This window comes from Amphiura filiformis, chromosome 7, assembly GCF_039555335.1.
Source record: "Amphiura filiformis chromosome 7, Afil_fr2py, whole genome shotgun sequence".
NCBI classification, from domain to species: Eukaryota; Metazoa; Echinodermata; class Ophiuroidea; order Amphilepidida; family Amphiuridae; genus Amphiura; species Amphiura filiformis.
This window is the reverse complement of record NC_092634.1, coordinates 30,515,058-30,537,794: the sequence shown is the minus strand read 5'-3', so window position 1 is coordinate 30,537,794 and position 22,737 is coordinate 30,515,058. Positions and strand designations below refer to the sequence as shown.

At 36.8% G+C, this 22,737-nt stretch overlaps 1 protein-coding gene across 1 annotated transcript; it reads right to left on the bottom strand.

The window, feature by feature from the left end:
• On the bottom strand, nucleotides 1–20,816 carry LOC140157008 (kynureninase-like). Its single transcript, XM_072180063.1, has 15 exons — nucleotides 20,442–20,816; nucleotides 13,442–13,565; nucleotides 12,148–12,230; nucleotides 11,545–11,606; nucleotides 10,748–10,819; nucleotides 9,558–9,632; nucleotides 8,042–8,188; nucleotides 6,886–6,984; nucleotides 6,034–6,107; nucleotides 4,935–4,987; nucleotides 3,897–3,982; nucleotides 3,060–3,152; nucleotides 1,855–2,009; nucleotides 670–1,228; nucleotides 1–582 (listed from the first exon to the last, which is right to left on the bottom strand). Exons 1-13 carry the CDS (start codon nucleotides 20,596–20,598, stop codon nucleotides 1,893–1,895), a joined length of 1,242 nt encoding a protein of 413 aa, XP_072036164.1. The 5' UTR covers nucleotides 20,599–20,816; the 3' UTR covers nucleotides 1–582; nucleotides 670–1,228; nucleotides 1,855–1,892.
• Between the last annotated feature and the right edge of the window lie 1,921 nt (nucleotides 20,817–22,737).

Below are 22,737 nucleotides of genomic sequence, written 5' to 3'. Positions count from 1 at the left end.
TATTTTTTACTCTGTTTATTTACATCGGTCTTATAAATACTCTTAAAGGGGTGTGAATCGAGTGACAGCCTCACCCCCCCCCCCAATTTTCTCCCTTTTTCTTCATAAAAACTAAGATTTTGGTATTAGACGTGAACCAAAACGTGAAGAGTTGTGGTACCCATTACCCATTTTTGCTTCTCATATCAAAACCGCTGAAGCAGAACATGAAAAATCGGACCACGTCCCTTTTAAAGCACGTATCAAATTTTAACCAATGATAATATAATAGTACATCCTAATAAACGGGGGAGACACCCAACCATATATTTCAGACAGCTACATCTTCTGAGAATCCGTTACAAATTTATTTTCATATAATAGCAATAAATACAGTCATAAACTTTTACTTTTTCATGCCCTTTGCATTTGTTAATCATTTACTGTACATCATCTTGAAATCCATTAACAATTCCATACTTAACACGCAATATTTTAGTATCCATGTGCGACAGTCCAAAATGACAAAATTAGCATTACCCAGTGGGCACAGGTTAGGATTTCGACGTTGAATCAACGTTGATACAACGTCGAAGTTTCAACCTAACCTGATTTCAACCTGATTTCAACCTAGAGGTTAGTTGAAATCAGGTTGAAATTTCAACGTCGATACAACGTTGAAATTTCAACCTGATTTCAACTAACCTCTAGGTTGAAATCGGGTTGAAATCAGGTTGAACTCCATCAGGTTGAAGTCCATTTGCAAATACAACGTGATTTCTACCTGATTTTAACGTCGAAATCAATTTCGACGTCGAAATTTCAACGTGATTTCAACGTGATTTCAACGTCAGGTGTGCCCACTGGGTTACACACGGGACTATAATTCTGAGTCCCATTTTTTAAAAGTCTAATCTCTCCTGGTTTCCTACATAACAGTTCCATTACGCCCATGTGCAGACATTATGCACTTAAGTTTAACAGCATTTTAAAAATTGCACAATTTTGCGCTCATTGGCCTTCTATGAAATACTCAAAATTCACCTTCATTTTGGGTTAAACAATAGTCGGAAATTGAAAAATTTTAAGACTTCATCCACATGCCATACTTGTTGATTATCCCTATTTATTTGGTCATTGCAGAATTGATGGCCTGGTGAAGTGCTCGACATAATCGCCAAACATCTTCAAAACTGTTGTACATTGCAGCAGGCGCAACTCGTATTATGTTGGGTTTGCGTTCATCACACTAAAATAAGAAGCAGAAAAAAATGTTGGGATTACGTTATAATATTATCGGTTGCTATCCAAGGCACCTGAAAATTATTATTGATATAATCTGCTTTTTCATTCAAACATCCTTTTTTTTAAAAACCATCACTATTTTACTATTAGTATTAACCAAAAGATGATTTTTGGCAACTTATTCATCAAATTCATACACTTCAAAGTTACTAATTTTAACTCCTTCTGAGTCATTTTGCAAACAAGAGGGTATAAATCTATTTCTTGTCTATTTTCTTGTAAGGTGTGTCCTCTTTTTGCTGGTCCATCCTCAGCTCACCTATGGAATGCTCTACCTGGCCCAATTAATTACCTCTAACCAGAATCGAATGAGCTTCAAAAGGGAGGTTAACAACTATCTTGGCGCCAACCCATCAGCACTATCATACTGATAGCAGCTGTTAATGCCTTGCATAGTTCAGACATTAAAAAAACATACTTTTGGTTCAATTTATTTTGTAACCAGGTGAGTGCGGACGTAGAAAATACTGTACTTCTGCGTCAGCTCATAGAAGAAATCGTGTTACGTGAACATCTTTACAAGTGGAACATATTGTTTTGAAAACAAAAATGCATAACTATGTGACTTACACATACACCTCGTTTGGTGAGTTCTTCGTGAATGACATCTATGCTACTTGAAAATACAAAGACAACTGTGAACCTCTTCTCTCTGGGTCTGCTGGAGTGATGACTTCTATGTACGGATGGTGCTGATGACCATTCGTAACACTGTAATCTGGAGGCTAAAAAGGAATTAAAGCCATACATAAAAATTACAGATGTGGAAATAATAGTATAAACTGACCATTAGATAGATATCAGTTGTAGTCCTACTAATTCATGGTATATTGGATGGCAGGGGAAAGACTATCCATGCCTTGGTCCATGGTCTGACACGCTGTCTGATCTTTCCCTGGGAAATATGACATTCCAATCTTCCCCTTTGATATAGTATTTTGCATTGCTACTTCTTTTGGTCATTTTTTCCAAAACCTAAATTATCATGGTCAAAATAGCAACATGCTCTAGTTCATGCCCGGCCCCTAAAAATTATTGGGCATAAATAATGCTTATATCAAAAAGCCGATTCTTCCCCTCTCCGGGCCCAATCGCGGCACCATGGTATTAAATTTCAACACTGAATCACCATGCATAGGCCTATGCTTTCGTAAAATGCCTGTCTTCAATTATTTTGTGATCCTATATATAGCATCCTCTTTTAATGACATTTTCCAATTGTTGATTCCGATTTTGTGTTACGAGTTATGCATGATTATGTGTATTACATTGCTTCATAGACAATATGTTGTAATTTCGTTCTGGTGTACGTAAATCAAATTTTACGATATTTTTGCTGCACGAATTAATCTCCAAGAAAATATTTGTAGGCCTACATAAACATTTTCAGTGGTATAAAATCTCAACTTTTTTGGAGAAAAGTGGGGGGGGGGATGATGCTGTGGATAACGAAATGCCCTTATAAAATACAACAATTGAATTGAACTGAATTGAAATTCCGACATAATAAAGAAAATATGATACCGAAATTGACTTGAACTTATCTTCTAATCAGATTAGTGGATGGAACATTACGAAAATCGAAGTACCATAATAGGAAAGTTCACCATTGAATCCGTTTTTCGTTAAAAAAATACCTGTCCAAAATTATTTAAAAAAATGCAAACATTGAATTGAAATTTGGACATGTATAAAAACAACATGATAAATAAATAATGACTTGAATTGAATAATATCTTTTTACGTTTGAAATGAATACCGGTACTATACCATACCTTTGAAAAATTGATTTGAATGAGGTACTCGAGGTAGCCAGTCAGTGATTTCGATTTCTTTCTCAACTGTTCCATGGAGGTTTGCTTGAATACCTGAGTCGCAATAAATGAATAAATTTATAAGGATTATAATCATGACTCGCACAAATTAAATTTAAAAAAAATCACCACATGAGTTTTCTGTGCATTATGTTAGACCAAGGAGACACAATTGTTTTTGGTGCGCGGGGTGTGTAGGGGTCTAGAGGAGGGTGTGGGGGTGTCTTGATGGTGAGGGTATGGGTGGCGTGTGTTATATCACCTAGTAGGGCTTATAATAATTAACCGTCATGATAATCCAATTAAAATGATATTGATTAGGGCATATACTAACACTATAACACTTTTTGTGTGGAGAACCTAAATCTGGAAAAAGCACGTTAGTGGCAACTTTGTTGTGTCATTAAAGAGTTTTGTATCAAACGTATGTAGCCCTATGTGGGTGTGGCGTACGTGGGTGGGGTGTGGTGTTGGTGGGGTGTGTTGGGGTTTTTACTGAGAAATATGGTAAATGAAAATATAATATGTGACTCCTCGCCACAACTGAGCCCGGATGTCGCCAGTGCCACTATTGAGATATGCTCCATCGAACTTAACAATAAACAATAGGAAAGAAAGGATTTATTGACTATTTTATTGATTTTTCACTACTTAAATGTCAAGTACTATTATAATAGACATGATATACATCATTTTAAAGCTAATTTCAAGCAGAATATTTTGGTTGAATATCTCAAAAATGATGATTGGCGACATCCGGGCTCAGTTGTGGCGAGGAGTCACATATTATATACTAACGTCCAGACTGGCCCGGATAGGTAATAAGGCCATAACAGAAGGATTGCTGATTCGGTAGCCGGCTATTCCTGGGGTTAAATCCATCTCTGTATGAAATAAATTATAATTATAGCAAACAAATGAAAACAAAAAGCAAAGATATCTTACAATAACATTTTCATAACATTTTTTGTTTGTTTGTTTGTTTTTGTTTTTTGTTTTCTTTCTTTTTTATCCTGAATGTTTTTAATTACTGCAACTTTAAAATCCTTGGTATGTGCACTCAAAAGGTCACCGTGTCATCAATTCTGCATCGATTTGGACAAATGAGGTATCAAACTGTGCGGAATAAATTCGTCGCCCCCCCAAGACATAGTGGCGTATCAGCCATTTTTGACAAAATGAGTTAAGATCAGTTTCATAATCTATGTATAAAACTCTACATTCTGACAAACTTTCAAGACATGCATGTCATTAATTAATAAAGTATTATCACTAATTAGGTTTGGCGTATCTCACTCAATGGAATTATTGTGTACAACATTCCCCTTGTTTTGGGCGACATAGTGGCGTATCAGTGACATACCACTATGTCGCAAATATGTGACATACACCACTATTTTGGTATACCGCGGCTGTGTGGCCAATATAACTATTATTCGACATACTGGCGTACCACGTGTCGTATGTCAATTTTGAATGGAGAATAATTTTTCAAAAAATTTGACATACTGGCGTATAAGTTTAATGACTAATTACAATTAATTGGTGAATGACAACAATATATTTTATACATTAAATGTAACTTAAATATTTATATTTTCATATCCATTCAAGAAAAGGGGACATTTTAATCGAGGCAATGTATGACAAACGGTTAAAAGTTGCAAAAACTTCAGATGCGATTATCTCAAAATGGCCATTTTCGTGATACGCCACTATGTCTTGCGGGCGACGAATTTATCTGTAATATACTTTTGGTAGATCCCATCTTTGACTTATGGACCAAAATCAAACTGGATACTTTCTTTTTGGGAATGATTTATAACGTAAACTTACTGCTTCCCATCTCAAATCTCGTTTGTTTCTTGTGTCCCCACCATCCGAGGAACCTATTTAATAATTATAATGAAATACAGTAAATGAATATGATAAATTTATTGCTCCATATTAAGAAAGGTATAGACAATAATTATTATTATTTTCAAGATGAGAAAGCCCACTTCGACATCATCAGCAAGATAAGACGATGGACTAAGAAAACATTCAATCAGTTTTTGCAAACTTCGATCAGTTTTTCTGCAAACTTCGATCAGTTTTTGCAAACTTCGATCAGTTGTTGCAAACTTCGATCAGTTGTTGCAAACTTCGATCAGTTGTTGCAAACTTCGATCAGTTGTTGCAAACTCTCGATCCGTTGTTGCAAACTTCGATCCGTTGTTGCAAACTTCGATCAGTTTTTGCAAACTTCGATCAGTTTTGGAAACTTCGATCAGTTTTGGCAAACTTCGATCAAGTTTTGCAAACTTCGATCAGTTTTGCAAACTTCGATTTTTGCAAACTTCGATCAGTTTTTGCAAACTTCGATCAGTTTTTGCAAACTTCGATCAGTTTTTGCAAACTTCGATCAGTTTTTGCAAACTTCAACCAGTTTTTGCAAACTTCCACCAGTTTTTGCAAACATCCACCAGTTTGTGCAAACTTCCACCAGTTTTTGCAAACTTCCACCAGTTTTTGCAAACTTCCACCAGTTTTTGCAAACTTCCACCAGTTTTTGCAAACTTCCACCAGTTTTTGCAAACTTCCATCAGTTTTTGATAAGTTTTTGCAAACTTCGATAAGTTTTTGCAAACATCGATCAGTTTTTGCAAACTTCAATCAAGTTTTGCAAACATCAATCAGTTTTTGCAAACTTCAATCAGTTTTTGCAAACTTCAATCAGTTTTTGCAAAGAGAAGTTATAAACATGCAAACAAGATTTCATAATATAGAGGAAATCTAGGTTGAAAAAAATATAAGGGGAGATAAGATCGGCAAGAAAGATAGATAAAGCGTGTTAACATGATAAATAAAGGAAGGAAGACCTTTTTGGTAAAGCTGAACAGAAAATGTGCATAAACTCATTTGTTGCAAAATTGATACCATTTTATACACTTACTTTGGAAAATCATTGGAGGCATGCTTTTTGTGCATGAACGCACCTGCAAGACTACCAGCCCCTGAATTCAAATACTGTTGATATAAACAAATAAAAGTGAGTTTATTTCATAATAAATATTTATCAAACTAAACAGGGGATATTGAAGAAACGTGTTCGACTTTGTACATTTAGAATTTATTTTGAAAGGCATGACTATTTCTTAAGTATTGTGTGTGTGTGTGTAATTTTTTTGCTTGTTACAAGTTAGGTTAGGGGAAATGTATTAAATTGGTTTCCAGATTAAATAATAGGAAAAAGTATTTTGTCACCATTAATATAAATCCAGTTACATTAACATTTTATGTGGTGTACTAAGGGTCTATTTTAGGTCCATTACTATTCATACTGTATGTTAATGATATCATAAATACTTTTATCAAGATCGATGTACACTCAAATGAAATTAAATTAGAGCTATAGTTTTACAACATCCGCGAAGAACATTTTAATCTCAGTCGCGATGGATTACTGGCCATCGCCAAGAGTTGAAAGTTTTATTCTTGAGCTTCGTAGCTATTCGGGATATCGCATCAAAATGGATTCTGTAGCTAAAGTTGCCGTCAGCTTTGGCAAAAAAAATTCAAACTGGCCGGCAACATTAGCCATAGAATCCATTTGATGAGTCATCATCATCATCATCATCATCATCATCATCATCATCATCAACACCACCATCGTCATCAACATCATCCTCACCATCGTCGTCGTCGTCGTCGTCGTCGTCGTCGTCATCATCATCATCATCCTCACCATCGTCGTCGTCATCATCATCATCATCATCATCATCATCATCATCATCATCATGCTTACCTTATATGAACACCACACAGCAAAATCCACCTGCCATTTATGCAAATGAAGTGGGACGTTGCCAACAGCATGACCTAAATCGAACCCAACCATACATCCCTAACAGAAAATGAAATGGTAAACAAATGAGGAGCTTAGTTGCAAAAGCCCTTATATCCACATCTGGATCACAGTGTCATCGCCCCGATATCTTCATGGCAGAAATCGCCATGGTATGTTGTATCCACAGCCACGCATGGCCATTTTGTTCCGACTTGTTTATAGTTTTGAGACGCATAATGAGCCGAGGGACATCGGACTAAGGCTACTGACAATAGCCTGGTAATTGACCTCTCTGTGTGCGAGCATGTATACGCCATGGGTCATCTGCTTTTAGACTGCCTCCACCACATGTCCACGAGCGCTATAGTTCGGCACTTATAAAATCAGAAGTTTTTGAGTTCAAGACGCACGCTTCTTTCTCAAGACGCTAGCTAACGACTATCATATCCGTTGAACACATATGTTCAAGTGCAAGGAACCAAATCTGGATTATTTAGACTAAATCAATTACGGGAGATATTCATCATTTTCTACCCCGGTATCCAAAGATTTATCGTCTGCATAGCACATTCACGTGTATCGATCCCGGGTATTCATTTCAGTGTCTCTGCAGTATAATGTAATTATTAACCAGGCGATGTCGGTGTGTGGCTGAAATTGAGTTATTGGCATGACATTATAGTATGGGTAAAAATGCACATTTTGGTGGTTGTTTGACCTTCATACCGCCTTCCCTTCTGGAGATATCATATATTTCCTCTATAGGAAATCGTAGGGAATTTCCAGAAATCTGAGCTTAAAATGAATATAAAATAGTTTTGTTTGAAGGTTTTTGATGTATAATAGTAGCCTTGAAAGTTCCTTAACTATTAAAACCAAAAGGAAATGTTTTTTGGGTCACTAAAGTCTATGTTTGAAAAATCATTTTAATTAACAAAAGTTGTAGCTTTGGAAACAATCAAAAAATGGCATTTTGCCGAATTTAATTAAAAATTCATAATGAGTAAATGAGATGTTTCAAGTTTCAAGCATTAGTCAAGTTATTTAAAGTAGTGCAAAAAATGAGCTCGAATTTAATTGCAAAGGTCATTAATTTAATAAAAAGCTGACTTACCTTATCGTGCGCTGCTGCAGTAATACTGGCGATGTCAAATAACTGCCCAGTGTAATACTGAATACCACCGAGAAGCACCAGAGCTATACTGTTTCCTTCTTCTTCAAGTAATGTATTAATATCTGAGGTATTCAGAATGTGTTGGCCCTGTATATAACAGTAATAAATTGTGGGATAGGCTTTTCATAACGGGAATTCATAACAATTAGTGGGTTTTTAGCGGGTTCGCCGTCGGACAAGTTTAGAACTGTCAAGCTTTCGTCAGGAGTAGCTCTGACTTCTTCAGGACGGTACCTAAAAATGAGACATGTAGACCGCCCCTTGCCTACTGATGACTCTGAAAAGAGCCGTTCACTGAAGACTGCCCTTTGTCAACAGAGAACAAGCAGATCTCGCCTATCTGCTAATATAAAGGTTTTGGTGACTCTGAAAAGAGCCGTTCACTGAAGACTGCCCCTTGTCTACAGAAACCACATGCACATACCGGTCAGGATAAGGATAAGGATCAGTTCATTTACACAAAGGCCGAGAGTAAAATTGTTCACTCAGTATGTAAGTCAGTGGCATAGGAGGATTTTCAACAAGGGGCTGATAAAAGTAGACCTGTACGATTAGTGTCTTCGAAAAGAGCGATATGATTGCACACATCCACAGACATGACAGGTGATGAGTACAGTCTACTTATAGTGCAGGGCAATACATTAAAGAATGTTCACCTGTCGCTATGGTAATTGATCAGTTACATCACTACTTCTACGGCGAATAGGATTTGAACTGTTCATATGAGACCAAATTTTAACCAAACGCCTTACATAATTCTTGAAGGACACACACACTGAAACACCCCACTCGTGATGCAATAAGGTCTTTTCCTTCGGACGACCGAAAATATAGATAAAACGATGTTAAAAATTTAACATTGTTTTTAAACAGAGTAAAAATGGTAAGATATAATAGACTAAGCCTTATTGAAGAGTCACATTCAATCTTTGGCCCCTACACCTATGGACATGGTGGAGCTTATGTTATCACCCGAATTATTGTCTGTCCGATTCTTTGTTTGGTTGGCTGGTTGTTTGATTAGCTGCATGGATGTCCGGGCGCAAGCAAAGTCATTAATACAATATGCAGCTCCAAGCAATAACCGATCAACTTCTAACTTGGTATGGTGATTGGATATGGTGGAATGATGTGCTGTATAGTTTTGTGTCATGTTATTTGCATATTTATGAATATTGATCAGCTGATTTGCATATTTTGCCTATACATTTTCATTATCCATTCTGCAGCTTAAACACAATAAACGATCAACTTATAACTTGGTATTGTGATAGTATATGATGGCCTGATGTGCTGTATAATTTTGTGTCGTGTTAGTTACATATTTATAAATAATAAATAATAATGAGCTTATTTACATATTGCATATTTATGTATTTACAAACCTTTTTTATTTACACACCTTTGTGCGGAAGCCACCTTAATTACGAACGAACCGCGCAATTCTAGTTCTTACCGGTTTAGCTTTGATTTGTATAATGCTGTCTTGTGGATCATATCCATGCCAACGGAGTTGAGATTCGACTGCAAACTATGAACAAAACAGATGTTTCAATGATGCAATGTTGCTGTTTTTATTCAGTAGGGCTTAGGGACCGTAGTAGGGGGCCTGATGCAAAAGGGGGTCTGGCATTTTTTGACCCTCCTAAGGAGGGGGGGGGGGGGCTGAAAAAATGACCACAATTTTTCCTGGGAATATGCTTTTCTATGGGGTTGACCCATAATATTCATGTCAAAAAAGGGGGCCCAAAATGTTTGAGATCCGTAAATAAGGGGGCCGAAAAATTTTCGCGATGAATTTTATTGCATCAGGTCCCCCCCCCTAACAAGTGTTTATGAACGGTCCCTTAATATAACGAAAGTCTGAAAGTGCAATTTTTTAGAATTATGTGTTAGAAATCATAAAGAAATTGATCTCTAATAAAGTTAATAAGGTTCTAAAGTTGTCCTCTCAGCAGAACCCTTAGAAGTTCTCTTAAGAACCAAAAATGCTTCTAAAACCATCGCAAATGGCCCTACAAATGTTATATACAGAACCGTTTTCAGTTCTTTAGAGAATTTTTATTAAGGTTCTCCAAAATGAAAAAACCTTTTTATACATGCAAGAGGAAGGGTTCTCCTGAGAGGACATATATAGAACCTTTATTTCTTAGAGTGTAGTATTAATTCAATGATGGATAGTTTTTGATTATAGTCAATGTTTAAGGTTATTAAATATTTTAAACTGTTGTGATTTGGTAGTTCACAGCATCTTACGAATGGTAGCGAGCTTGGGCAAAAACTGCATTGCTCAATTCATAGCTAGCGTGTAGAAGACTTAAAATATCACAGATATACTTTTATAGGTCATGCGATTCTTGAGTTATGTTGTAAAGAGGGCTGAAAGAACAACACTTTTGTAAAACGTACATAACTCATCAACAACAGTATACGAATTACGGTATAGAATGAACTTTTGCAAAACATCAAAGTGTTATTTTTCAATAATATATTAATCTTGATAATAAAAATCGATTTTTAGGTTGCTTCGACCAACAATACCTCGTCTACCCTTAAATGAATAATTATTATAATATTGTATATTACGGTATTATGACTGTGTCAGCAATTTCAAATAAAATCTGTAAATCATGCCATAATACTTACCAGATCAGATGGAAAAGAATGCTCTTCTATGAGAATTTTATGCCTCTGTTTTGTAGGTCGGTAGAAGGATACCTAAAAAAACAATTAATGTTTTTTATTGGTTTATATGATTTAATTTTATTGCTTATTAGTATATTTGGTCAATGTGGCTAACGAGCAAAACATTTTTCGTTTTAATTTGACAAATTCGGCTGAAATACAAAAACAAAATAAAATTACATAGGCCTATTACAATCAAAAGTTTATTTATTTATTTTATTAGATTTCTTATAGCTTTTAATTTTCGCGCGCTTCTCGAGTATTTATTTCACTTTTGCAACACATTTCACCAATTTGGCTTCGTCATGTGAAATGTGCTAAAAATTTTCGCGCGCTTCTCGCGCATTTGTGCCATAAACTTACTATGTCGCCAAAAGGTGCTGCATTCACTATACTTCAAGAATTTTTTTTCCAACCCCATCCCCAATGTCGAAATGAAATCTACGCCACTGACTCTTTCAGTCAGTCGTGTAATTTTACCCCTTCCCCAACCCCCACCCTGCAACACCCCCACCCTCCTACCAAACACAGGGCATGATTGAGTGACAGCCTATTGACAGGACAATATAGGACAAAAAGATCTTAAAAGACGTGTATTTCATTTACAGATACGTTATTTTTTTCCGGTTGCTACATCATGACATTAATCCTTTATAATTGGAAAGTTAATCTGTGTGACCGATTTTTGTTTGTTTAAGAGCATGCATTAAATTAATGAATTATATAGACTTTGAATAATTAAAGAACCAATTACCTACCATTAGCAGATGCAGATTTACTGAGAGGCCATTCATCACAACAACCTCTTCTTTTTCAGCACCTACGAAGAACACAACAACAATATACAGACATGGAATATTTTTTCGCAAGTTTCTAAGACTAGTCTGGAAGGGGTGTACATAAACCACACGGGCTAAATATTAATTGGGGTGCGTCGGCAGATGGTGTACAGTGGCGTGCGCAAAGACGGGGGTGGGGGTGGGGGTGGGGGCAGGGGGTCATTCTGGGGAACTAGGGGAAATTATGGGGAAATCAGTCATTCCGCTCGTTTACACTCCTAATCAGACTCCATTTGGGGGAACTGCTGAATAACCTGTCCCCCCCCCCCCCCACTTTCAATGTGCTGCGCATGTCACTGATGGTGTAGGGCCCATAGAAAAATATGCTTTCATGAGTTTACATTACGGTGCTCACAATGTAGTGAATTCGCCTAAAATGGCGGATTTATGGAGAGTTTTGTGGGTGACACAATTGCGGACTTCATGCAACATTGTTCTGTTATTAATGTCAAATTTATTGGGGTTTGAGGTGATATTTTCTAAACTTCGTGATGCACAAGCATGACAATTAGCATGTCTTACCGACTAATTTGGCCAGGTCTCCCGTTACCATTTCATCACATCTTGTCCACGGAATTTCTCCAGCAAAATACCCATGCGATCCTCTGAGGAAAAAAAAAAGGGGGACATACCGTAAAAACTCGATAGTTAGCATATGTGCTTACTATCGAGCGCTTTTAAACATGCGAACATGAAGAGCCCCGTCCAGTGTAAAGGGGTTAGCAAATCATACGAACAAAAGCCTGTAAATGTGCGTCTCAACCCCTTTAGCTCAGTTGGTAAAGCGCCGGACTTTGGTACAATTTCGTGTTTTCAAAAGCGTTCGATAGTAACCACATATGCTAACTATCGAGTTTTTACGGTATTGGGATTAAAAGGTATGCTCAACATAGTAATCAAACTTTTGCATATATTTTTGGGTGTTAATAAGCTGGCACAGCAAATGGGTATTAATTCGAATTTATGCACGTTTTGTAATAACATTTGTTTTGGAATTGTGATAAGCTGTATCAAAATGATTGGTACCCATCAGTTTTTTTCATTGATTAGGCCTATGGGTGAGCCTGACACATCAAAATTCAACCTAAGATCCAAATAATTGGCAGATTAATTGTTAAACATGTCATAAACTATTCATTCTGGACATTTTAAAAGTATCCAATGTTATATTAGGAAGAGGCAGCCCGGAGAGTCAGGCTTTTCAATAAACATAAAAATTGGTGGGTACCATACTACCAATCATTTTGATACACCCTGTATACTACTTCTCAATTTTGGCAAGATATTAAATAGAATTCTCAACATGATTAATCAAAGATGTTTTGGGTATTCTTTATGCCCATAAAGACAGGATCATTTTTTGTTATACCTCAGGCTAAATCATATATAGGTAAAGCCTGATATCTCTTACTTTCATTAATGTACTTAAAGTTTACCGGGAAACAGAGAGCCAAAATTGCTTATAGGGACACCCTGTCAGTCCGAAACACCGTCAATCCGAACCCCCGTCAGTCCGAAGATGTATTTTTTTAAAGACGCGTTTTTTTAACGACTTGTTTTTAACAGACGTCTTTTATTTGAGCAGCAGCGGGCGGGGGGCATCATTGCATTATAATTTGTGTTACGGTGGTTGCGGTGTAAGGTGTTCTCTGTTGTTCTGAGGATGATGCACTGGTACTTATACTCCTCTGGACTCCTCTGGGTCAAAAAGGATCAAAATTTGACTTTCTTTTTTTTCAATTAACCAAAACCAAAATTTTGGATATTTTAAGGTATACTATATATATTACTGCTAGAAAATCTATATAGTACTTACATTTTTCCCCACTTTTGGAGTTCTGTTTCCAAATATTGTTTTACGCCTTTAGGTTGCAGACCAAGTGAATTCCCACTCATATAGATGCAATCGTCTGAAGGGTTGTCTACCAAAGATAACTCCACTGAAAATGAAACAAACTAAATTGTACTCAACTTGACATAACGATAAACAAGACGGTAACTTAAACATGTTAAAGGCCCATTAGGGGATTTACTACTCCGGACGATTGTAAAAATCATCAAAATTCAGATTTTGGTACCTTTGTCATTGCCCTACATGTATAGATGTGTTAACATAGCCTGCTATAGTGGCTTGATCGAAAGCCGTGTATTTAAGACAATATAAGGCATTTACATGAATCTGACAGTATATAAATTAGCTAAACATGTATTTGAATGGGGCTTTAACTTCGTCAATACTGAAATTTTCTTCGTTTTTGCCAAAATTTTCATTTCAAAAATACCAAATGGCAATTTTAGTGACTTTCTCTTTACTTATAAGCAATTTATAAACTATTTTTTACACCGTATCGATTTGTAAGCGCTCTTTAGCAAAGTCATAGTTCATTACATTTACAACCATATGACAAAAATATGCGAAAATAGTAACTTTTGGCACAAGATTTGCAATTTAAAGAGAATTGGCCATTGCTCATTCAAGTGACGCCAGTATATGGACAGCATATGTGTGGTTTTTCATTTAATGACATAAAATTTGACAAATATTGTAAGGAGCACTTAAATGGTTTTGACTTTTAAAACCTATATTTTGGTCAAAAATTCAACAGATTTACAACATTCGCCTTGTTGTAACATTAAATTGCGTTATCTGTTGACCTATGATGAAAGGTGTTTTTAGGGGGAAGTGTTAGCTTTCGTTTGATATAAAAAAAAAAAATCTGATTGGATGAAGGGAACACTTGAGGTTTCTACTAAAACCAATCAAAGATACCCATTTTTCAGCTAGAAGCTCCACAGCTCTGCGAAGCTATGCATCCAACCGTGTAGTGAGTTGGAAACTGTGCGCATGATGATAAGAGAATCGTTTTTGTATAGAAACCTTTGCTTTAACGTATAAGTGTGAAATATCGAAAAATCCAACCCGTATTTTCTAGGGGCGTTGCTATGGGGGATGGAGTTGTGGAGGGGGCATGTGACAATGCTAGGATATAAATCATTATTGATCACGTTTAGTACAACAATTAATGCAAGGTACAACAATTTTGTAACCTATACTCAGATCAACTCGGGACTTATAACATTTGCTTCGGTCTATAATCCTCGGCCAAAATGGTCATGGGGAGTGAATTTTGAAACTTTTGCTGACTGCCAAAAAAAAAAAAAAATGAAGAGGAAGTCATTCCATATTTTTATTATCTCTAAATTTATTACATGTATAGTCCTAAGTATACCTGTAACTTAGTAATAAACTTATTTATTAGCTATAATTAACCCTGGGTACCTAACTGGGTCATTGCAAATATACAAAGAAAATTATTCATGTTTACGAGTATTTCTCATGATTATGAACCAAGTATCCATGTGAATCTATGAGAAAAACGTATACATAAAAATTCCGGGGATCATCATAAATTTATTTGTCAATTGATTGCAGTGAAATTCAAATACGGTATTTGCCTGTTCTTGGCCATTAATTTTTTGACATTGTAATTAGAAAATATTCGCAACGTATACACTTGCATACCTATGGGCTCCTCATGCACTTTTTTCATATAATTTATTCATTCATTATCTAATACTGATTTGATTTAAAATCATTTTGAAGCAACCACTGTGGAGCATCAATGTCGAAATTTGAAATATATAGGCCTATATTAAATCTTTAAAAATATCAACTTTAACCGATTTTTTAACTACTTGTTTTTTACCAACGTAATCGGACTATTTGACCCCCTACCCCTAACGAAAGGACTTTCGTTTATAGGCCTGTGCACAGAGCAATTGGGATTTTGTTCCCGCTTTGGTGCATAGTATTTAAATAAAAAGATGTATCAGCAGCAGATTGGAGATTCCGTGGATGAATTTTGTGTTCCAATAAGCCGGGTAGTATCTGTACACGAGCGCAAGCCACTACGAAATGTGTAAGTATGATCAAGAACCAATGTAACTGTCTCAGGTTAGGTATGGTGTGGCATGATTACGTTTGTTGGCACAGTGAATGAGTTTAACAGCCCAGTTTTGAAAAAGTTAAAATTTGGCAAGGTCCACATGGTTTGATCCCAAAATGAGTGCATTGCCGTAATCTAAACGAGAGAGTACAAGAGCTCCAATGATGGGATGGCAAGAATCTGTGTCTAGAAACCGTCGCGACGTTTGCGCGAGATGTTGCGGAGTTGAAAAGTGATGGATTTGCAGAGTCCGGAAAATATGAGGAGACTATACATGTGACTGTCAAACAAGTGATACTTTATTGTTGTCTTGACTCATTAAACCCCACCAGAGCAGACGGTGAACCAACCTGCCTGGTTATCAAATTAATCAGTGACAGGGTTATTTCTGAATTTGACAAGAGCTGATTGATGTTTTAATGTTACTGTATCAATTAGCACCTGTCAAATTGATAGATAATCTTGTCACTGATTACTTTAATAACCAGGCAGGTCAGTTTGGTTTCCCCAAAAGAACTGCTCTGGTGGGGCTTCCTCTTCAATCGCTTCTTTGCATGATGGTATAACACAAATACAGTTTTAAAAGTTTGCTATACTGAGAATCTTTTAACATATAGTCATGATAGTCGGAACTTCTATCACAGAAAACATGTCTTTGAAAATGTGGTCCCATTATACACTAACCCAAAAATCTCATTCGAAACGTATTACCTTATTCAAAGTCTACTGTGAAGAAATACCCCGGAGGGGGTTCTCCCTGGTTGAAGGTATACGGGGATGTGCCACGGTTTTGGGGTACCTTTTCAGCAATTTTGGTATATCAATGGGTGGGTTTTCAGTGGAGACCAATGCGCCCAATTGGGTGCATTTTGGCAAAAGTGCCCCTAAAAGCGCCCAATTAGGGCAAATTTGGGTGCTTTTGGGTGTTTTTTTTGTGGAAAATTGGTATACTGATGGGTGGCAAAATCAGCAAAAAGTAGGTAAAGAGAAAGTCAGCATCCAAAAGTCTGCGTGGCACATCCCCGTAAATATTTTTTTCGAAGAACCCCCCCGGGAGAAATACTATACTTGTTTCTAAATTTTTGCATGAAATTGTGGTATGAGTTCATCACAAAATGTGAGTTATCTTTTAAAAAACACTGTCGACATGGTCTACATGTACACAATAATCATTGGATGCATTATTAGTCTAGTGTAAAAAGCCACAATAAAGGTACATGGAAGTTAATGTACAGGGTGTCTCAATAAAAATAGGCCCAGTGGATTAAGGGACGTAACTTAAAATTTCGGCAGTAAAATCAAAACTTTTTTGTAGATTCAAGAACCTTGACGTTTCCTTTTTAAGATGGTGCGCAAATCAGCAAAATCTGTTCACGCGTCACTGAGATAATTGGGATTGTACAAATATACCCATTTTTGGACCGTTCCAAAATGGGGCAATACACATAATGTGCTGCAAGGTAGTTTAGAATGGAAGAAAGACATGGAGTAAACTCTCAGTCTTGCCGGGTACGAGTTAAAAACATCAACCAATCTCCCAAATAATGTTTTTCACATCTTTTTTGGGTTAAAAATATGTGAAAATATACCTTCTATAAATATAGTTCATACATTTCTCAAGCAACAAAAGGGCCATGGGGTCAGTTAAGTTTCATAATGTTCATATGCATGACCAGGATTTTTTTTTCAGATAATGAATCGAGAGAATTGCGATCCGCTATAGTTGATGCGTTTACATAGCTTTACATGGTTTAGGGTTAATTTAATTCACAAAGCGTGCTTCCTTAACTGATTTGCACCAGGACCATCACTCAAACATTATAATGGAAAATGATAAAGAAATCACATAAAGTGTGTATTCTTTTTAAAGCCTGTATTGGTGCTCCTTTCAGATAAACAAATCCTGCTTATTTATTGTTAAAATGCGCCATATTCCTATATAGGCCTACATGTTTTTGCTCAAAAGGGTAAATCCTGTTTAGGCTGTTTTGAAAATCACTAGTTGCGCATAAACTAGCGTTTTTTGGGGCACTTACCGCCATTCGTGAGATTCATTCTTAGGAAAGAAGCCTTGTTCGTGTTTTTCTGGTCATGTATGTGTAGACTGTGAAACTTAAGTGACCGATTGGCCCTATATTGTTCCTTGAGAAATGTTTTCAATATTGTTAACCCAAACAGAAAGGTGCAAAAAACATTCCTTGAGAGATAAAATGATTGGTTAATCTTTTTTAATTGGTACCCAGCAACTTCATCTCTTTTTGTCCATTATAAACTACAATGCAGCACATTAGTGTTTAATGTGTATTGCCCCATTGGAACGGTCCAAAACAGGGTCTATTTGTAGAATCCCAATTATCTCTGTGACGCGTGAACCGATTTTGATGTTTTGTGCAAAAATTTAAAGAAGAAACGTCATGGTTTTTGAATCTTTTTTTAATTCATACAGTCCTCAATAAAAGAAAGAGACACAGTGTTTGGATTAAGTAGACTTTTATTATCATTATTGTTCAACGATATGGACAAAATGAGAATTACAGACTCCAACTAACTACACTACACTAAACACTACACTCTAATAATCACGGACAACACATTAATGGTAAGACATACATGGTAAACAAAACTTGACCACAAGTGGGACAAGGGTGGGTGGGGAAAAATCAACAGAGAGACAGACCCATACAAGTTAACAAGTACCGGTAAGAGGTTTGAAGACGAATGACCAGAACAGATCATGCAAAATGAAAAGAAGCAAAGATGATTGACAGGGATTACATATAGTAACAATCGACCTAATTAAGCACACCTGCAACCAGGACAAATAATTGGTGAAGAGGGCAGACGAAGTAATTGAGGACTGCCCAATCAAAAACCACTTCAACCTAAAGGCTGAAGAGAGTGTTTAATTCATACAGTCCTCAATAAAAGAAAGAGACACAGTGTTTGGATTAAGTAGACTTTTATTATCATTATTGTTCAACGATATGGACAAAATGTCAAAAATTTGTAATCATGGTCATGGTAATGTTTCCTGTTTGGGTGTCCCATCTGATTCAGGTGCCATTGCTGATAGTAACGAAAAATCAACAGAGAGACAGACCCACACAAGTTAACAAGTAAGAGGTTTGAAGACGAATGACCAGAACAGATCATGCAAAATGAAAAGAAGCAAAGATGATTGACAGGGATTACATATAGTAACAATCGACCTAATTAAGCACACCTGCAACCAGGACAAATAATTGGTGAAGAGGGCAGACGAAGTAATTGAGGACTGCCCGATCAAAAACCAATTCAACCTAAAGGCTGAAGAGAGTGAAAAAGTTTTGATTTTACTGCCGACATTTTAAGTTACGTCCCCAAATCCGCAGGGCCTATTTTTATTGAGACACCCTGTATAAGAACCTTTCCAGTGCCAAGACTACATAAACAAACAAACAAAACAAACATCTTTATTCTTCATAAAACAGCACAACATAATTTATTTTTCATTGGACATGTTGGAAAAGAAGAACAAATATAGTTGAAGCCAAATTCACAAAAATGTGTGAAACTGTTTTGCCTGTTGGTAATTCGTACTGCACACGTTCTGATTATTCAAAAACAAGCCTAAGAAGCCATCATTGTTTACCGTGGTATTTTGTGGTGAAATTGCATTTCTTGATATTATGTAGCATCCCCCCAAAAAAAAAAAACCAAAGAAAAAAGAAGTAAACCCACTACCCTGATTATGGAGTTAAAGGCCGCTCTATATCTGGAAAACATATCAAGTTGGGAGCTCTGTAAAGTTTGGAGGAAAGCGGTGAAAATTGTCTTGATTATATTTTAAGCCTACTTAAAGGAGGATTTCGTGATCATAGTATCATCTTTTTATGACATTTTTCAGTAGATATCCACGAAAAAAAGCTTATTACCAAAATTTCATTTGATTCCGATTTTGCGACAACACTAAATCATCAACATTTTATACTATATCATCATGATCATAGAGCTCACTAGATAAAATTCATACTATACCAGAGACCCATTGAACAGAGAATCTGAATCTGTGACTGCAGATAAACCTTGTGGCTTGTCATGGTTAACCCAATATCTGTGGGTTAACCATGTCAATAATGTGTAGACAATAATTGGAATACACAATCATTTTTAATCCCTCAGATATGTTGTGGGTTGGCCGAGTGTAAAGTTTGCCCAGTCAACCCGATGGGCCTTTACCACGTTTTTAGGCTTCATTGAAAGGAGATTCACGCGCTCGTGTTTATCAACACTGTCGTTTTCTCAGTTCCTTTTTGCCACTATTTTTTGTTCATATAAAAAAATCACATAGTATTAATTTCATTCTTCACCTAAAAGAGTATTTCGTGATCCTAGCATCCTCTTTTCATGACATTTTGCAGTAGATATCCACGAAAAAAAGCTTATTCCCAAAATTTCAGTGATTCCGATTTTGCGTTTGCGAGTTACGCATGATTATGTGCATCACACTGCTTCGTAGACAATGTGTTGTAATTTTGTTCTGGGTTCTGGTATACCAGAACGAAATTCAAATTTCATGATATCTTTGCTATAAGAATTAATCTGGAAGAATTTTAGTTGTACATAAGCATTATATAGCCAGAGGTTTCCAGTGATTTAAAAATCTCAACTTTTTTTGAGAAAAGTGGGGGGGGGTGATGCTGTGGATCACGAAATGCCCTTTTAAATGCCATTCCTATCAAATAAATATTCTTACTCATTTTACGGGGATCTCTGATAAACTTCTGATAGTACCTGCAGTATAAATGTGTGTTACTGCCATGCTATATTAAGCAAATTTTCTCACGAAACCAGTAATTCCAAATTTAAAGAATAATGCAATCAACTCACCACCTGGAAGGTCCTGTATCTTCGGAAATATAAACTCATTGCGTAGACTTCGTAAAGGATCCTTATTATCCATTGCGCGAGCGAATTCTAGATCTTCAATATGACATCCCAAATCCTTCGCACACTTCTGAAACTCGTTGACTAAAGTGTTGGACATGGTGGATATAGGCTACTATTGTTACGCTGCTGACTTTTTCCTTTTCAAGCTGTTCTTCTCAACAAAATGACCGATATTCTCTAGAACTTGAACGTTGTCGTTGGGGAGGAAATTGTCGAGTACGAGTCCCGGGTACGATTGTAAGTTTCAAGACCAACGCTCTCTGCGACGCAACCGGTGCCGCACCATGAAACTTTGGTTGTGTATGGCGGGACAGTCGATGATATGATGAGCCAGGGAAAAAGTCACTAGGCCTACATGTTGGCGAATGTGGTCTCGATGATCAACCAGCTGTGACCCCATATTTTTTGCGAACACATACTCTGTCACCATTCGATCTGTCACCCAAAGACCATGAAGACCCTTAGTACAATATGCGCTGATCTCGACCTGCTGCACGTAGTGTTACGACTGTGCATGTCAAACTAATTTTTAACTGTTTCGAAGCATGAAATATCTATTTGCTTCTGATTAAGTGATCTGTAAGTACACCAAGATCAACTATTTTGTCTGCAAGAACTTTTAAATTTCGCCATTTTTATGTATTTTGTGACAATTTATCATGATGAATTTGCTGTGTTGATATCATATTGGTTGCTCACCGTATACCATGTTAACTGTAATCGATCATCTTAATCGACTATATTGATTTGTTTTCGTCGATAACTCTATGTACTTTGATTATTTATGTATCATGCGTCCTTTTTGCTATAACCGCGAGCTTTTAAATCGTGTCAGCAAAGGTGTGATCAACAACTGTTTTGCTAAAGGATCGCTTTTTACAAATCTTTATGAAGTAAATGTTCGTGGTTGTCGTGGCGGAACTCATAAAAAACGTATAATTAGACAGGTTATTAAAGCCAGAAAGGACGTTTACCCTGCAAGTAACTTTGTAAGAACTGTTAACAAAAGCAATCTTCGTCATATTCCATTACTTCCATCCACTCAACTCAGCAAGAATTCTTGCACCAGATTTGCAACATGGAACACACAATCAATGAAAAACAAAGCAACTCATGTTTGCGATCTCATTATCTCAGAAAGACTTGATATACTTGCTGTAACGGAAGCGTGGCTTACTGGAGATCACCGTGACAACCACGCCCTTGCAGATATCAAAGTCACCTTACCAGGTTATGAAGTCCACTGTGCCCCCAGAACTGCTCGTCGGGGCGGAGGCATATGTATCATCCATCGGAAGGAATTCCAGGTCAAAGAGTACACTGCTGCAAACTTTCAGTCGTTTGAGATTGTGGATCTCCTGATAACTTCAACAAATCAATCTTCCTTCCGCTTACTGACAGTTTACCGTCCACATCGCTCAAAGGTTAATCCAATATCAATGAAGCAATTCTTCAGTGACTTTTCCTTACTACTGGAGGACTTATCTGTTTATCCAGGAAAGTTCGCTGTCGTCGGTGACTTTAACATCCACGTTGACGATTTAAATGATACTGATGCTTCTACTATGCTTAACATTTTGGCGTCGGCGGATCTTGTGCAACACGTTAAAGAAAGCACTCACAAGCATGGTCATACGCTTGACCTAATTATTTCGCGACAGTGCGATAATTTAGTCAGTGATCCTATTACCGTGATTCGTGGTCTTAGATCTGACCATTATGCTGTCTGCTGTGCCATAAATGTTTCAAGACCTCAGCTTAGTAAACTTGTCATTAGATCTCGTAAGCTTCGCGATATTAACAGAGATGATATGCAAAATGATATCAAATCATCTTGTTTGTTTGATGATGCTGAAGATCGTGATCCATCTACTCTTGTTAAGAAGTATAACTCCGTGCTGCGTGTAGCATTAGATAAACATGCTCCTGAGTGTGAGCGAGAAATATCCCTCCGTCCTCATGCGCCTTGGTACGACGAAAGTCTCCGTGGGTCAAAAAGAGAGAAACGTCGTCTGGAGAGGAAATGGATCAAGTCTGGTCTTACTATCGATAAAGACATTTTCCATTCCTTCTGCTCTGACTATCGCACTTCGCTTGAGTCTGCAAAAGAGTATACTACAACACCAAGCTCACGAGTTGCAATCAGCGTGAACTTTTCCGCACTGTTGACAAACTCGCCACTGCTAAGTCAGCCAAAATGCTACCAGATTCTTGCTCTCTAGACGATCTCACAACG